Genomic DNA, 16,222 nt, shown 5'->3' with positions numbered 1-16,222 from the left:
TCTGAATAGGGCTATACATTAACGTTCACGAGATAAATGTGTCAGAAATGCTCACTGGACTAAAATTATATTAATATAAAATATATTAATTGGACTAAAAGCAGATAGCACTAGAAGTGTTACCAAGCATAATATTACATGTTATATAGTCATATTCAAACTATGGATCCATATTAAAAGAGTTCAGCACCTGAGCACAAACAGTACACCTGATGATGATAACCCAGTAAGGGTCGAAACATGTGTTTTTAAGATTTTATTGTAAATAATCTATAGTTGTATATATTTCTAAGAAATTATTGTGTCGAGGGATATTGAAATAGCCAATACATCTCCGCCCTTTCACGTTACATGAATTAACCTTCTGCAGAATTGCAGTAGCACTGGTCAGACCCAGGCATCAAGGCCTGGATGGAAGTGGGCATACGCAAGAACAGAGAGAATTGTATGAAGGAACCTTTAAATAACGGATGCGTAGTTTAATTGCACACACACGAAATTTCCTTGCTGGAATGTAGGAAATTTTTCCCTAATGAAGCGACATTGTTAAGCCAGCAAAAGAAAAAAACCCTTGTCATTTAGAGACTGAGTCTGTACTTTAATTACAGCGCCTGAAATATTTCGATGGGCTTGTAACGACGTTGGCGCTGCGGTTGCTGTACGACAGAGCACCTCAGTGAAGCGCTTCTGCTAGCCACATCCTTGGCAATTTAGTGACTAGAGTACGGGCTGGACAACCGGAGAATCGGGGTTCGCTTCTCGAGTCCTGGTACTCTTCTCCACAGCGTCCGAACTCGGAAACCCACCCTGCTTCATATCGAATGTGTACCGGGGACTTCCCCGGCGGTAAAGGATGAAGTTGGCCGCTTATCTGTATCCAGTGCCGCGTATAACTTGTGGAGATACAGATCCTCGGTTTCTGCGGCTTATTATAATTCTACCATTGCTCCGTACCATTGTCACTGCGAGAGCCCTGATCACGCAGCACATTATCACATTATCTGTCTTTAAGCTGGGACTCATCTCAGACTCTTCTCCTGGCCAAATCTGGAGTAGGGAAGTTAAGAATTTTTATCCCCAAAATAAGTCGAGAGCATAATTCACTGGATGCATGAAACAGAAGAACTGAGTTTGTTAAGCGGGCGTGCGTAAAGAGAAACATTGAAAGATGGAGAACCAGAAAGAAAGTTAACGAACAAAAGTGTCGGAACGAAGGAGACAAAGCGAGAAAGAAGGAATTATACAAATAAATAAATGATTTTCAAGACTATGACGAAATTTGACATCACCTTCAGTTGGTTGTTACTGATTTATTTTGTAATCTTATTAGGTGGCCGATAAACTGAAGGAGGGTTGGTTATGCATCATTTCTGGGGTAGTAGCGGCCGAGACGTGAATCTGACCACTCACCTCCACCTAGTGGAGGTATTCCTCAACTCCTCAAACCTCCTCATGGCCTAGTGCTTAGTTAATTACGCGCAGGAAAACCATTACCTTTCTTCACCTTTACCTTTCGCTCCTGAATACCCTGCCATACTCTGCTTTTCTCTGAATATCCTGGATGTTTTGTTCCCATCAGAGAAAGTTTAGCGCCTTGGTAATTAAGCTAACAGTTTCCGCAAGGGATTCAACACGTTATGCTTCTTAACGAAATTATCATTATTATGATGTACGTTGTATCAGCGCTTTATTTCTCTGTAATTTTTACTGGGCTATCGGAGCCGGTGTAGCGCAGTCGGTATAGCGACTAGCGACGGGCTGGACGAACGAGGGCTCGGAGTTCGAGTCCCTTTAGGGTCGACTTTTCTCCTCTCCATTTCGTCCAGACGGGCTTCGGTGTCCTCTCAACCTCGTATCAAATGGGTACCGGGGGCTCATTCCCCGGGGGTAAAGCGGCCGGAGCATAAAGCTGACCACTCACCTCCAGATAGCATCGAGGTCAAGAAAATGTGAATCTACACATCCACTCCTCCATACGCCTTCATGGCGTAGTGCTTCATTAGTTGAGCACAGGGAGAACTTTACCATTTTCTACAAGGCTATGAACCGAGGCCGAGTATGAACTGGCACAGCACTAAGAGGAACATAGGAATGGCTCAGGCGAGTAGCAGCCGGCGTCCTAACACGGTGGCCCGAATTTTATCCCGAGAAGGTCGTGTCTGATTTGTGGTTGACAAAATGGCACTGTGGCGGGATTTCTCCGAGTACTTTGGTATCCCCCACCAATTATAAATCTCCCAACTGCTCCACATTCATTAATCATCTCATGATCGACTCTATATAGTCTCGAGAGTGACAGCGTCGTTAAATATCCTACTGAAATAGAAACGGAACAAAACAAACTCTGTGGTTTCAGCCCACAAGCGGACTATACCGACCGAGCAACCACCGCTTCTCGGCGAAGTTAGTGCCAACTTTAGCGGATAGAGGGTGTCGCGTGGTCAGCGCAACGAATCACCATGGCCCTTAATTTCGGTTTTCTAGACCGGAGCCACTATTTGCTTGAAATAGCTCCTCAAATATCCTCACGAGGCTGAGTGGACCCCGTTGCAGACTCACTACGTTCTCAGAAAATTTGGTAAGCCCGGGAATCGAACCCGGACCTCTGGATCTCTAGCCAGGCACTCTGACCACTAGACCACAGAGGTCAAAGAGAAAAGAAAGAACATAGAAATTATGAAAGTGCATACGCAAATTTGTGCTTGTATTTCTAAGAGAATGTTCTGGAGAAATTATGCATAGCAGTAAACCGCCTGACTTCATGACCAGAGATCGAAGCCCAGCATGTAACAGTGACAGTGCTCTGTCAGCGACTAACCGCTTGAGCTATGGCGCGGCCTCTATAGGTAATTAGTTGGAAAAAACGTAATTACATAACCCTGTAATCAGGTATATAAATCAGAGGCGGGAGAGGAGCTTTTTTTGTGCCGTTTAGCCACTAGCTTATTTCCGCTTTAACCCTTTAAAGCCTGCTGGTTACTATATGTACCACCGACTTTAACACACTGAACTTCTGCATTCTACCCACAGAACGTGTCTGTTCCGTATGGTTCCAGAAATAAGCAGTGATTTTTTTTTACAAAACAGCATTACCTAGTTGGTCTTTGCATCGGAGACGTAACGTTTCCTGTGAGGTACGAACTGGATTTTTATTTAGTATTTAAAGTAAATTTATGCTATAAAGGGCTAATAAACTAGTGCGCCAAGCTCCTTTCACGGTTGCGCTCATACGAAAATTCAAAACCGTCATTCTTTATCAATCGCAGTGAAATTTTTGAACGTAACCTTAAAGAAAGAATGTAGCCTTAAACTCTCAGTCAATGTGAACAAAAAGTAATAGAATGGGTAATGGGTAGAATATTTCTTGCTAAACCAATGGTTTCTGAGCTAGCCAAAATAATTTCCTCATTTTATAGAGTCCGTGTTTTTTTTCCGTTCACAAGTGCCTGCCACTAGACCCTATCTTTAGCCAGATGAATCCAGTCCCTTCACATCCTACTCCTTGAAGCTCCTTTTTAATATTGTCATGTCTATGCCTACATCTCCGAGGTGCTCTTTTCAGATTTTTGTTATAATGCTTTATCTACTCAGCACTAAAAATCTCTTTGAGGTGATAGATTTATGTTTTTCTTTTTTCCGTTGTGTTTTTTATTCATCGAGTTGCCGTTATTTTTAAGATTTTTCTAAAATTTTCTACAGTATTTCTCTTTATGGGGCGAGCTATGCTCAATGATTGTGAACCGTTTGATGCAGTTTTGGAAGTTTTGGCTTTCGGAATAATGCTTCTCTTACTTTTTATATTTCATACATAAAATAATTTCTTTTTTTTTCAGTTGTCTCTTCTAGAAATTAATACGTTTCTAGAAGTCTCATTTTTTTCCCAGTGGCTTGGAGATAATGCTCATAGATATTTTGGTATTAAAATTTGTTTGCCTCCCTCATGAATATCCCCACCCGAGTTCTTGATGTGATCGCTTGAAGAATACTTAGTGCAGAGTACAAATTATGAAACACTTCATATATTACGCTACACAAAAAGGAGTACCTAGAATCAGATATTGTATTCTCTGGTGTATTTCGAAAGTAGTTTAGGGTGAAACAGTGTCGTGGCACATACCATATGGATACACTCATGTAATTTTGTGCTTGTAGCATTTTGTTAACTTACCCAGAAGACGAAATTGAAGACCATCAGCAGTGTTTTCATGCAGGCCATTGTGGCCACAGTCTGAAGTCGTTTGCCCATCTCTTTCTTGGGCACAATTGTTGCCAGTTGTTGGAGGGAATCCCTTGACGTGTGTAGCAGCCAGACACTCGTCCACTGGAACCTCAGCCGCTTGCAGCCGTGCGCGCTCACACCCTCCTGCACATGCGCTATCCCGAAGAAGCAAGTGTATTGCATTCGTGTATAATGGAGCTGCAACAAATGAGCGTCGAGATTTACTGAGAAGAAAAGAAATTTCGTTTTATGTCAGTCTGCTTTCCTTTGATGAATCCCTGGAACTACGACGTGAGTTTGAGCCTGAAAAGGAACTGATTTCATTTGAAACAGTAGATGTTTCAGGACCCGAAACTGCATACTTCTTGCTGCATCATGAACGCACAGAGGTGTGTGCGTGTGTCCCCTAAGGTCAGAACTAAAATAGGTTCATAAATTATAGACTAGGCAATTGATAAACTATCTCAGAATTGAATAATGCCGTCTCCTTGGATGTGGAGCTGTGTGGATCTTGTGTGAACCGACGTTCGTTCGAAATGTTGGTTCACACAGGATCCACACAGCTCCACATCCCAGAAGACGGCATTCTTCATAGTCACCGCCGTGAAAACCTCAAATTTTACATCTCTCAGAATTGTTTCTGTTTTAGTCACCATATTGACTGAGCTATATCAGCAGTTCAGTCAATATGGTGACTAAGCTACGGGCTGAGCTACTGGGAAATGGGGGATCGAATCCCTCTAGGGTCAAAAGATTTACCTCTCTTTCATAGCCTCCGTATCGGTTCTGGAGCCCCCCCCCCGGCCCATTTCGAACGTGAGCCGCGGGCTGTTCCCCCGGGATAAAGAGGCCGAGCATGAAGCTGACCAACCACGTGTACGAGGTTAAGAATGTGTGGAGCTGTTCTCCCATTCCCTTGTACGTTTTCATGATGTGGTGCTTAATTAGTCACAGAGACAACTTTACATTTACACTCGCCTTTGCCTTACTCGTTTCAGTTTCTGTTTACATCCCTTTTCATTTCGATGGGCCGTAGCTCAGAAACAAGAAACACGCATTCAACTTTAACGAGGAAACCTGTTGGAAGGTGACGATTTGAAAGACTGATGCTATTGGAACCTGTCTTATAAACCAGTTTTTGTAAAGTGGTTTGGGGCAGGTGAAAATTTAAGGGAAGAACATAAACTGAGGGTGACTGAGAACAGGGTGCTGAGAAGGGTATGATATAATAGGAGAATGGAGAAACTGCATGATGAGGAGCTTCATAACTTACACTCGTCGTCAAATATAATTAGAATGATGAAGTCAAGGAGGGTGGGATGGGCAGGGAATGTAGCACGCAAAGAAACTGTGAGAAGGAGAAGTAAGAAAAAGAAGAAGAATATTTACAGGGTTTTGGTGGGAAAGCCAGAATGAACGAGACTGCTCGGAACCCCTGGACCTAAATAGGATGGATTTGTATGGACTGGGTTCTTCTAGTTCAGGATAGGGACCAGTGAAGGGCTCTCGTGAACACGGTGAAGATCCTTTGGGTTCATAACTCCTGAGTAGCTGAGCGACTGTTTGCTCCATGGAGTCAGTTACTTAGATTTTGGACAGATACTAACGTATGCTTCTGTCTGCTCAGTTGGGTCTTCGAACTGTAATGCCAGTGAGTTAATTAGTTAAATAACTAGTTAGCTATTTAATTAGAAGGAAAGAGGTTAAACTTCCTCTTCGAGCAATTAAGTAGACGTTACCTCCAGGACTTTTGTATTATAATGAGAACTTTTAGAAGTAATGTCGATTGATTTTCAGGTTCTGGGGGAACTCCAGGAATATAGCGCGGGATTGCAGTTAAAGGGGCGTCTGATCCCCCCCCTTTCCCCGAACATCTTGCTCATAGAAACCTGCGCGTCGGAGTTCAGCTGTACCGAGATTTAAAACGTTTTATAATCTTCCTAACGCCTTTCCCGTCGGTACACGCAGGAACTGGAGTTACCGACTTGGCGGGGAACATCGGTTTGAGGTAGGTGAGATCAGGTGTGGTGCCGTACATGGCTGCAACGTGCGCAGCGCGCTTCATATGTCCACACTATTTACGTAATAACCAATATCGCTCTGTCCCGTTATTTTTGTGCTGACCTGCGGGCTCCACGAGAAGGGAAGAATGAGTTGCAGCGTGAAAGCAACATTTCTGCTTATTTATTTGTAATTTATTTTACGATGCTGTCCTTAACTCAGACTGTTGCGTTAAGTGGCAGGATTGTTCCCATAGCGAGGGGTGGAGTACAGCTGTGTCCACTCGGCACGTCTGCCACTGATTGACCTGCGCCGGGTGATCATGATGATGGAGAATTGGGTGGAATGAAGATTGGTAGGGGAAACCGAAGTACTCGGAGAAAACCTGCCCCAGCGCCACTTCGTCCACCACAAATCCCACTTGACCAGACCCGGGCTCGAACCCGGGACGCTTTTTTTTTTAATTTACCCAATTCTTCCCAGGCGGGACTAGCATAAGTCATTACGGATCTAATAAGAGCTTTGTGGAGGGTCAGTTTAATGTTAGCTCAATCCCTCACTTTTGAATAGGGAATATACTCTAATGATTGTTCTGAAGGCCTTGGCTTCGATCGTTTCTATGTGTAATCTCCATGTCACTCTCTTATCGAAGATTACACCTAGATATTTTGCACTATTTACAAATGGAATATTTCTTCCATTTAGAGTAAGACAAGACTCAGGCGGTCGACGACCGCGAGAGAAGTAGACCCCCCGAGTCTTATCTTCATTAATTTTAATATTCCAGCGCTCACACCAGGTCTCCATTGAGCTGAGACCGCGCTGGAGTTTTCTAACAATAAAACCCTCCTTGCGATCTGTCGCATATAGACAGGTGTGTCTAGCCCTCATTTCCTCATATCTTCTATAAGAGGATATGGACTCGTCCGTTTCACCCATACGTGAAAATTACGTATCTTCTGCGCATGTGCCATCACTCTGTAATCGAGCTCTACCAGGAAGCCTACATCACGGACTTTTGCGCGTATATAGTTCTGAAATTGAAATAAACAAGCTAATTACGTGTATCACACGCACGATATTCCCACCTTTGGTACTGAAATATAATTTTCTGTCAATATTAATATTTTCGAGGGACCGGTAAGTGGCTGGTTTTGATGCACTGTCTTATTAGCAGACGGTCTCGTGGACGAAAAAAAAACAAAACATTATGCTGTTATTGTCGCATTTGCGTTAGGAATGTTCAATAGTGCGAGGTAAATGCAGTATAAACGACGGGTCGGAAATCGATTCTGTTCATATCCTAACGTCGTTGGTTATTGTTATAGGCACAGTGACTTATATCTGCATTCATTATTTCATCCAGGATTCGTTGGATAATAATCTCATACGCTATCCGAAGTCTGCGGTGGGACACACTGGGACAACAAAAGAAGGATGAAGACAACTAGAAAAATAGACGTAAATAGGAACTGGAGAGGTTGGACCTAGAGGAAGATCAGGAGAAAATAAGAAATAACATAAGAACAGCTGGATAAGAATAAGTAAAAGAGGGCTTGATAGTACAGAAGTTACAAGGAGAGACCGAATTGTACTAACGTCTTTATAATAGTCCACGGAGCAACTGGGAGAAGTAGGTGTACGCAGAATTATGTACAGGAGAAGCAAAGAGTGGAATAATGCGGTGAAAAAGAGGAGTAACACATGTAAGGGTGTTAAGAACTGAAGTAGTAAAAACTTCAACAGTCACACTGGACGGAGTTGTTTTATCTTTTATACGTGTAGAATTGGAATCCTTTATCATAAACTTTATCAGTCCAAATATTTCTGTGGGACGCGAGTAAGATATTGTTTTAGAGCTTTCGGAGGTGGAAATTCATTATGCGATTGCTTACTTATCTACATGATATTTGCTGCAGGTTTCATTCAGACGCATGTTAATTATTCTAACATGTTTTCTTGTTATTCCGAACTCAATTAGAATGTCTTCTCTGATCTAGACCGTGTTACACGTCACGACGTTGGCTACTGTATAATTAGGAAGTTAACATGCCAAATGTACTAGATGTGGCACAGTTTCTGTGAAGATAAAATACTTTTTACAGAATTATCTGAGAAAGATTCCCTGCCCTTAACAAATTAAGTAAGATGACTAGACGTCTCGATTTTTCCGGGAGAGTCCCGAGTTTTCACTCCTTGTCCCGGAATTTTTCAAAGGCAATTTGGGACGCTAATTTGCCCTGGATTCGGCCAAACCGTCACAATTTATCCCGACTTTGAGGATTTTTCTTGACGTAAGGGAATTTTTGATGGTCGGGGTCGGGGGGGTGTTGTACTTCGTCTCTGTGATATCACCAATGTTGGCGACGTTGGCAACGTTCACCGCTCACGGTAGTGTCGGTAGTGTCGGTTAGGGTCGTTAGGTTGGTTACTGTTTTTCGGTAATGGCGTTGTCAGTGCTTGTTTTAAGAGGTCAGAGCGGTGTTATTACGTACTGTAGGAAATTACATATTTCTATAAAGAGTACTATCTTCTGGTCTGTAATGCAGTATATTCCTGGAGAGGTGGAACGAGGTTTCGGATGAACGTACTCCTTCCATCTTTAGGATCGAAACCACGAGCAGTAAGAAAGCAGGCACTGGCGGCACGTAATAGTCCGAAATGTTGGTAAACTGATTTTTGAAAAATGTGCAGCATTTATTATGTAGTCTTTTTTGTTTTTGTTTGTAGTCTGAGAAACAACAGAATGGCGGCTGAAAGAAATCTGTATTTAGCTTTCGGTTTGTTGGCAGTAGCTAATGAGCGATTGCAATTTGGCATGGAGTTAGATCATAAACATGCCGACAAATTTTGTAGGAAATATTGTTTATAAATAAATTACAAACATGACAGCGATGCGAAACTGCGCGGTTGCATCCAAGAAATGTAACGGGTGAAATCGGTACTTAGACGTGTTTATAATTGCAACCAATAAAAGACTTTGACTTGGTTATTTATATATGAGCTATGCTGTATTTTATTTTTTTTTGTTATAAATTTACATTACCTAAATAAGACATTAACAACACTCGACTTTTAGGACTGGAAGTTTGGAATAGTGATGTAGGCTCTGAGAATCATGCCTGAAGTTGTGTATTAATTGAAGAAATCTTCATTTAGTTAATATATCCATGGTAACATATATTATCTGTTGTTAGTAGGTCACAAATAGTTGAATTGAACTTTTGAGAGATGGCAGAACACATTTTTTTTCTCACAAAACACAACCATTAACTACATGTAGACCAGAAGGGCTAGTTTTCAGGCTAGTGTGCTTGGTCAGGTCTCAGAAAGGCTAAGTCTTGAAATCAGCCAATGAAGTCCCACCTTAGGCATATCATAGTTTCACTCTTTTAATTATTAAAACAAGTCATGTTTACCTATTTCAGATGAGTCACATGTGAAGTCAGGACTGACTGTAGAATGCAGAACATCAGGGAGGGATGTGGTGTAATGGTGAGAGCTGAAGGAGTTCGTCTTCTAGAACTGTCATGTTTGAGGGAGGCTCTAGAACCACTACTAGCCTGCAGTTTCTGCACTTCTGGACGGCTGGAGCTGAAGGAGGACCTGAATAAGGCCGACAAGTTGTACTCGGCACTGTATCTTGCTTGTGAAATGTGTCCACACAAGTTACAGATTCACACATCTCGGTCTGTTTCAGAAGAGACAAATTCCTGTCACTGGGAGGTGAACCATTGTACAGAACAACTCAAGACAAACCTCAGCATTGATGAAGAGCTGCTAAGAAACGTCTTCCAAGGGTATGGAGTACCGTACCGTGAACCTGTTTGTCAAAACCAGAAAGCAGAGGAAAAAATACTGGATGATTTGGAAGGAGAAGAAGGGATTGATGCCAATGTTGGTGGAGAGGATATGGAAGGAGAGGAACTTCTTGAGTCTGCAGACAGTTTGATGAAAGATGTGGGCTCTATTTCTAAAGCTTCTCTAAGGATTAAGACTTACACATGCTTGATCTGCCATCAGGAGTTCCGTCGTCTTGGAGCACTGAAGCAGCACTCCAGTGAACACAGTGAACATGAAACATTCTCTTGTCCAGAATGTATGGAGAGTTTCCAAAGAGAGGATGATTTTAAAATGCACATGAAGTCACATGGCAAAACTAACCTTCAGTGCACTGTATGTGGCAGATATTTCAAAAAGACATTCAATCTCACTCAGCATGTGCGAATCCACACAGGTAAGACTTGCTAAGAGTCCAACTCTCAGACAGCCTGACTTGATGAGAGTAGCAGCTAACTCTTCCATCTGACAGGTAACACGATTAGCAGCCATTTTCACTAACAACTTATTGTATAAATTCCATACTTCTCTCTGCATATTATAAGGCAGTTTTGATGTAACCTTAACATGAGCCTAAATCTTCCATTCTTTTTCATGTTAATTTGTTTCCTCTTTTCCTTTCTTTCTTCTTATATACCCTCCTTTTCTTGTGTTCAGTTTCTTGTCCTGAGAATCATTTAAGTTTATTACCTTATATTTGTATTACAACATGTATTTATCAGTTTTAACTTCTGAAAGTAAACCACGGCATTTTGAAAAGCATCCCCGAAAATGGTATCAGCAGAGTACTCTGAAATATTGGTATCTCTCTATGAAACTACACAGCATCCCAAAAGACTGTAAGAACTAAGACCTCATGCATTTTTCTTATGGTATCCACTTGACAAAAGTAGAACAGATTTTCTTGAAGGAAAGAAATGTTTCAGTATTGAGCATGAAAATGAAAGAAATGGGCCTATAAACATTTAATGAAAAAGCCATCAGTGTCTTTTGTACATTTCATGATGTCCTATGGCACAGGAGAACATTCACAGTTCCTGAGTTTAAAGTTTAACCTCATTAAATGTTTGGTTCCAGTGATCCCAAGTCAACAGTCTCAGTGTTAAATTTCCTTCATTGATGAATTTCCTCAATTTAATGTTAAAGTCATGTGCTTCCAAAATAAACCTTAAGTGGGAATTTCACTATACTGTCACGTGTAGTTTTGTGACTGTAGATACTGTTTGGATTGACGAATGGATTTATTGACCACTTATACATGACATGGAACTGCAAGCAATTACAGTGCCACTGCTAATCTCCACAATTCACAAATCACCACAGCACCTGCTAAGCCTTTTCTTGCTTCTGTGTCTTCACTAGCCGTTCCTTAGCATTGGCTTCTAACAGTGGATTCTTCAGCTTCATGAGCTCAAGTCCTTTCTTCTCAGCCTCCCTTGCAGAACTCAACTGAACTCATTGCTCCAACTGCCCTTGTTGATAAATGATACAAGCTCCGTCCCAAGTGCAAACAATATATATTATATGTCTTTGATCTTGTTCTTTCTACACTACATGTTTCGGCCTGTATCGGCCATCATCAGGTGTATAATCTTAACGTTGCTGCCACACCTGATGATGGCCGATAGAGGCCGAAACATGTAGTGTAGAAAGAACAAGATCAAAGACATATAATGTATATTGTTTGCACTTGGGACGGAGCTTGTATCATTTATCGTGTAGAGTGCAACAGGATGCTTAAATATAATATTGCCCTTGTTGTAACTTCTTGTCATGGACCACATAGAAAACATTGTTTTCCTACTTTTGCATGCATATTCATCACTGTGGGTTGTCTTTACCAAGCTGTTGCCTACAAATATTTGCTGTTTGTTCACCTTATTTAGTGATTTTTGCATAGCAGTAGCTGTACACGCTACATTATATTTTTATGCTTTTTTGTTACATTTCAGTTGATTCAGCTGTGCCAGTGGTTGCATTTTTAGGATATCATCCTACCTTGACTGGGGTGCAGTTTGACTAAATGTAACAAAAATAATAGTAATGGCATTAAGTTTTCATAACAAGGAAATTCCTTAGGGGAGATCCTTTAAAAGGGTATGGATGAGTGATTCTAACGGTACAGAAAGGAAAAGAAATTTTAAATATGGAAAAGTAATAAAAGAATTGCCTTTGGTGTACGAGGTACTGAAAGAGAAGTAATCCTACATGATATCATGATAACATTACATAAGTCCAACTGCCTGCAACAGTTGTCTCTTTCTATGCCTCTTCTTGGATTGCCTGAGGTAGAATTTTCCCATTTGTGCTTCCCTAGTCATGTCACTGCCAGTCTGAAAGCCATCAGTTTACTAACAGGGCACTGAGTCTGTGCAGAATACAAATTAAATGTCATGCAAAATGTATCAGCCAGACAACATTATACACCTAACTGTCTTATGATTCTTATTTCCTTATATAGAAATTCTTAAAATCAAAATATAATATTCCTTTTAATTCTGCAGGTGAGAAACCCTTCTTGTGTTCTATTTGTGGGAAGTCTTTTGGGGATTCCTCAACTCTGAGCAAACACCAGAAGTCTGTGCACAACTCTGAACGTCCTTTCAGCTGTGAAACTTGTGGGAAGACGTTCTACCACACCGGCCACCTCAGAGTCCATTTGCGTCAGCACACTGGAGAGAAACCGTATTCTTGTCATATCTGTGGCAAAGCATTTGCTTATCCTGATAGCATAAAGAAGCATTTGCTCACACATACAGACAATCGACAGTTTCAGTGCAGTGTGTGTGGACGTAGATTTCGATGGCGTGAGAGCTTGAAACAGCATACCAAAACACATGAGCAGAGGCAGCAGAAGCAGCATGAACAACAGGTGGAGCGAGAGCAGTGGCGGCAGCATACCGGTGGAGAGGAAGCTGTAGATGGGGAACACAGTCCAGTCACTGAGCCAATGGAAGGACCAGTGTCTGTAGCAGGCACTGACATGGTGTCCCTGACACAAGTCATTCCATATCTGGAGACCATTAGAGTTGAGTATTACTAAAAACCCTCTGAATTGTGAGTCTGATTCTTGTATTGTACTTGCAACTGATTGGTACTGAAATTACCTTTAGAACATTTTGATATGAATGATCTGACTCATGTTTTATCATCAAAGTTTTATGTTACTGAAACTGCAGAAACTTTTGGAATTAAGGATCCCAGGCTTGTCTTACAATCTGAGTTGTATGTTACTATTGCCACAGTGTGCATCCTGTTATATAACCACTTTTGTTGATTGATTGATTTATTTATTTATTTTGTCACTGTAGATCATTGTACATGATATAGGACAAGTCAAGTTAATTCAAGTTGTGTTGATGGAAACCTTACCTTGCCATGTGCTGAGTTGTATGTTACTGAAATTAGTTTCAGAAACTTTGGGAATTAAGGATCCCCAACTTGTCTTGTAATTCAAGGTGCTGGAATTTGGAATCACAGAAGCTTTTGATGTGAAGGATCTGAACCTTGTCTTGTAACCTGAAGTGTATATTACTGAAATGAGCTGCAGAAACTTTGGGATTACAAATCTGATTACATGGATTATATTTGGAGTTGGATATTATTGAAGTTATGTGGAAAAACATTTGGAATTAAGGACAAAATTTTTGTTTTGTGAACTGAGTTTAATATTATGAAGTTCCACGTAGAAACTTTTTCATGGAGTATTTTGTGTTCTTATCTGAGTATATATTACTGAATTTACCAATTTATAGTTTCTGGATTTGTGATCTGATTCTTGTTTTGTCATATTTCAATTTTGGCACATCATGTGCTGCAATTATCTGGTCTTTCTCACTTTTAAGTGGTTCTTGTTATATGTGTTACACTCTGGCCTGAAAAACTCCTTAATGTTTTATATTTTGAATGCTAATGAAGTAATTTTAATAGTGTACATTATAATGTGGTTAGTGATTATAAATATGAGTAGAATGAGATCTGACAATTGAAGTTTGAAATAATTATTTCGTGAGGATTAGGGCACATTGCAGTCAGTGATGACACTTGGAAGGATCATACACTCATCATCACAGTGACGTTAAATTTTGATGGTATAGTCCTCTCTCTGAAGATGTTTTTATGAAGTTGAAACATGCCATGAAGATTCTATGGGTGTTTTCTCCAGGTTTTTACATTGGAAGCCATATTGCTGTAACTAATTGACTGACTGACTGACTGACCGTCTCCATGGAGCTGATTCCTTCTTAAGAAGCCTCTAGTTGCTTAGCTACTCAAGAATTTTCCTACATTTAATGGAACCCAAAGGTTGATTATTGTGTTCACAAGAGCTCTCCACTGGTCCTTATCCTAAGCCAGATGAATCCAGTCCATACCATTTCATCCTGTTTCTCTAAGATCTTAGTATTATCTTCCCACCTACATCTATCTATCTACATCTGTCAGCAAATAATATACCTATGTTTCCTATCAAATTACAATATGTGTGCTAAGTAATGTCTGTCTAAACAACACCTGCTGCTAGGCAACAGATAAGCAACAATTGAACAGCAGCAGAGGAACAGTGTTTTCTGTGAGGTCGATGCCGAATTGGTGAGAGAGTGCAGTGTAGGTAAATGAAGGAAGGGTTGAAGGTTGGTGTGAGATAGTCACCAGCCTGGGAGTTAAAAGTCAGTTGCAGTAATGAGTCAGTTGTGGGATATTCACCACAGGTAAGGACATAAGTAGAGGACATTGTTAGAAGCTGTTACCAGGAGACAACTAGTGAAGTCAGAGAAGACTTTTTGTACGCTGCAGTTACAGTGATCTATGGAGTGTGTAAGCAGTGAGGCTGTTGTAGTTATAGTTACAAGTTGTGTGCATAAGTGTTCAATAAATGGAGTCACCAATCCAAACATCATCTATAGTCACTCTAACAACTGATGATATGTTTTCTTTATCCTCACGTATTTCACCAGCTTGATCATTCTGGGGGGAAGATCTAATGTACATAAGCTATTAAAGTTTATGCTGGTAGTCTATGTTTAGCATGAAATAATTATTGATTTTAAATTCTTCAATAATATGTTTTAACATACTGAGATCAGTGTTTCCAAAAATCTGTGCATGAGAGCAGTAGAAACGTGCACTGTGACTTACGTATTTTTTTAATTTTAATGTAAATATGCATTACTTGAAATTAAAATGTATGCATTCTAAAAAAAGCATTATTAGCTGGTTGGGTTATGGGTGCAGTTCTCGATAGTGGCAGAGTCACAGAAAACCTTTAAAACATATAAATATACCTCCTTTAAGGATCAAGGTGCAGTTCTATTGGTACTGAGAAGTGTATTCTGAAGCTGATGACAGGCTATACAGGTAGGCTAGCGGGTAGCTGGGCTCCATTCAGTCTCAAGTTTCAAGTCAAAGCAGACAAGTTTGGTCATACGAGTATGTCAGTCTCTTTAAGTGTTTTGGATATATATTTTAATGCAGTCTGCACAGTTGCTTAGTAAAGAGATTGCTCACAGTGAAGCCTAATCAGGTGATCATCTACATCGGTGTGGAATAAGTGTCTGATGTTTCCAAGACTGTTTCTCTCTCCATCCTCAGGAGTTGGTGTGATGTTATATTTGTACATAGATCGAACTGCTGGCTGCCATGGAGGGAAATGAAGTCTACATTGGCATGGTTGATCACCTAAGAAGACCTTATTCTATACTGTTTCTGATGGAGCTTCAATTCATATAAAGTGATAATTGTTAATGGCTTCTCTTCACTGTGCTGATTTAGTACTACAGATGTATACCCCCATATAAAAGGTAGGAAAAGGTGAAGTAGTTCCTGTGCCATGAAGATTTATGGGGGAGTGGTGGTAGAGCTCTGCTGTTCTTGACCTCCGTACTAGATGGAGGTGAGTTGTCGGCTTCACGCCACAGACACTACCCCTCTCCCATTGGAGAGAGGGAGAGACTGGTATCCATTGTGTATGGGGCTGGGTGGGACCCGTAGGTGATGTGGACGCTGTGGAGTAGTGAAGATTCTATTTTCCCTGGTGGGAATCGAACTGCAGCCTTCCAGCCCCTAGTGTGGCACTATACTGACTGAGCTATCCCAGTCTATATACCCAAGATAGTAAAAATAAAATATTGTCACATGTATGAATGACTTGTAGACAGGGTTTGG

General features: G+C 40.9%; 2 protein-coding genes across 10 annotated transcripts in view; one reads left to right on the top strand and one right to left on the bottom strand.

The window, feature by feature from the left end:
• Positions 1-4,417, bottom strand: part of LOC111862391 (tetraspanin-7) — a 37,972-nt gene extending 33,555 nt beyond the window's left edge. Inside the window, exon 1 of the mRNA XM_023847745.2 lies at positions 4,169-4,417. Within this exon, the coding sequence (XP_023703513.1) occupies positions 4,169-4,402 (234 nt within the window). The 5' untranslated portion in view covers positions 4,403-4,417. The remainder of the gene's footprint in view (positions 1-4,168) is intronic.
• LOC111862389 (zinc finger protein 771) overlaps positions 1-15,676 on the top strand; it is a 128,170-nt gene extending 112,494 nt beyond the window's left edge. For 2 of the 9 annotated variants that reach the window (XM_023847743.2, XM_023847738.2), the window contains 2 exons: positions 9,649-10,457; positions 12,565-14,050. In XM_023847743.2, coding sequence (XP_023703511.1) covers positions 9,683-10,457; positions 12,565-13,103 — 1,314 coding nt within the window. In that variant the 5' untranslated portion in view covers positions 9,649-9,682 and the 3' untranslated portion in view covers positions 13,104-14,050. The other 7 variants (XM_023847744.1, XM_033750640.1, XM_023847736.2 and 4 more) reach the window with 7 other exon arrangements.
• Positions 15,677-16,222: the final 546 nt, after the last annotated feature.

Source organism: Cryptotermes secundus, unplaced genomic scaffold (assembly GCF_002891405.2).
Source record: "Cryptotermes secundus unplaced genomic scaffold, Csec_1.0 scaffold671, whole genome shotgun sequence".
Lineage (NCBI taxonomy): Eukaryota > Metazoa > Arthropoda > Insecta > Blattodea > Kalotermitidae > Cryptotermes > Cryptotermes secundus.
The sequence above is the reverse complement of the archived record's forward strand: the minus strand, read 5'-3'. Positions and strand labels throughout refer to the sequence as shown.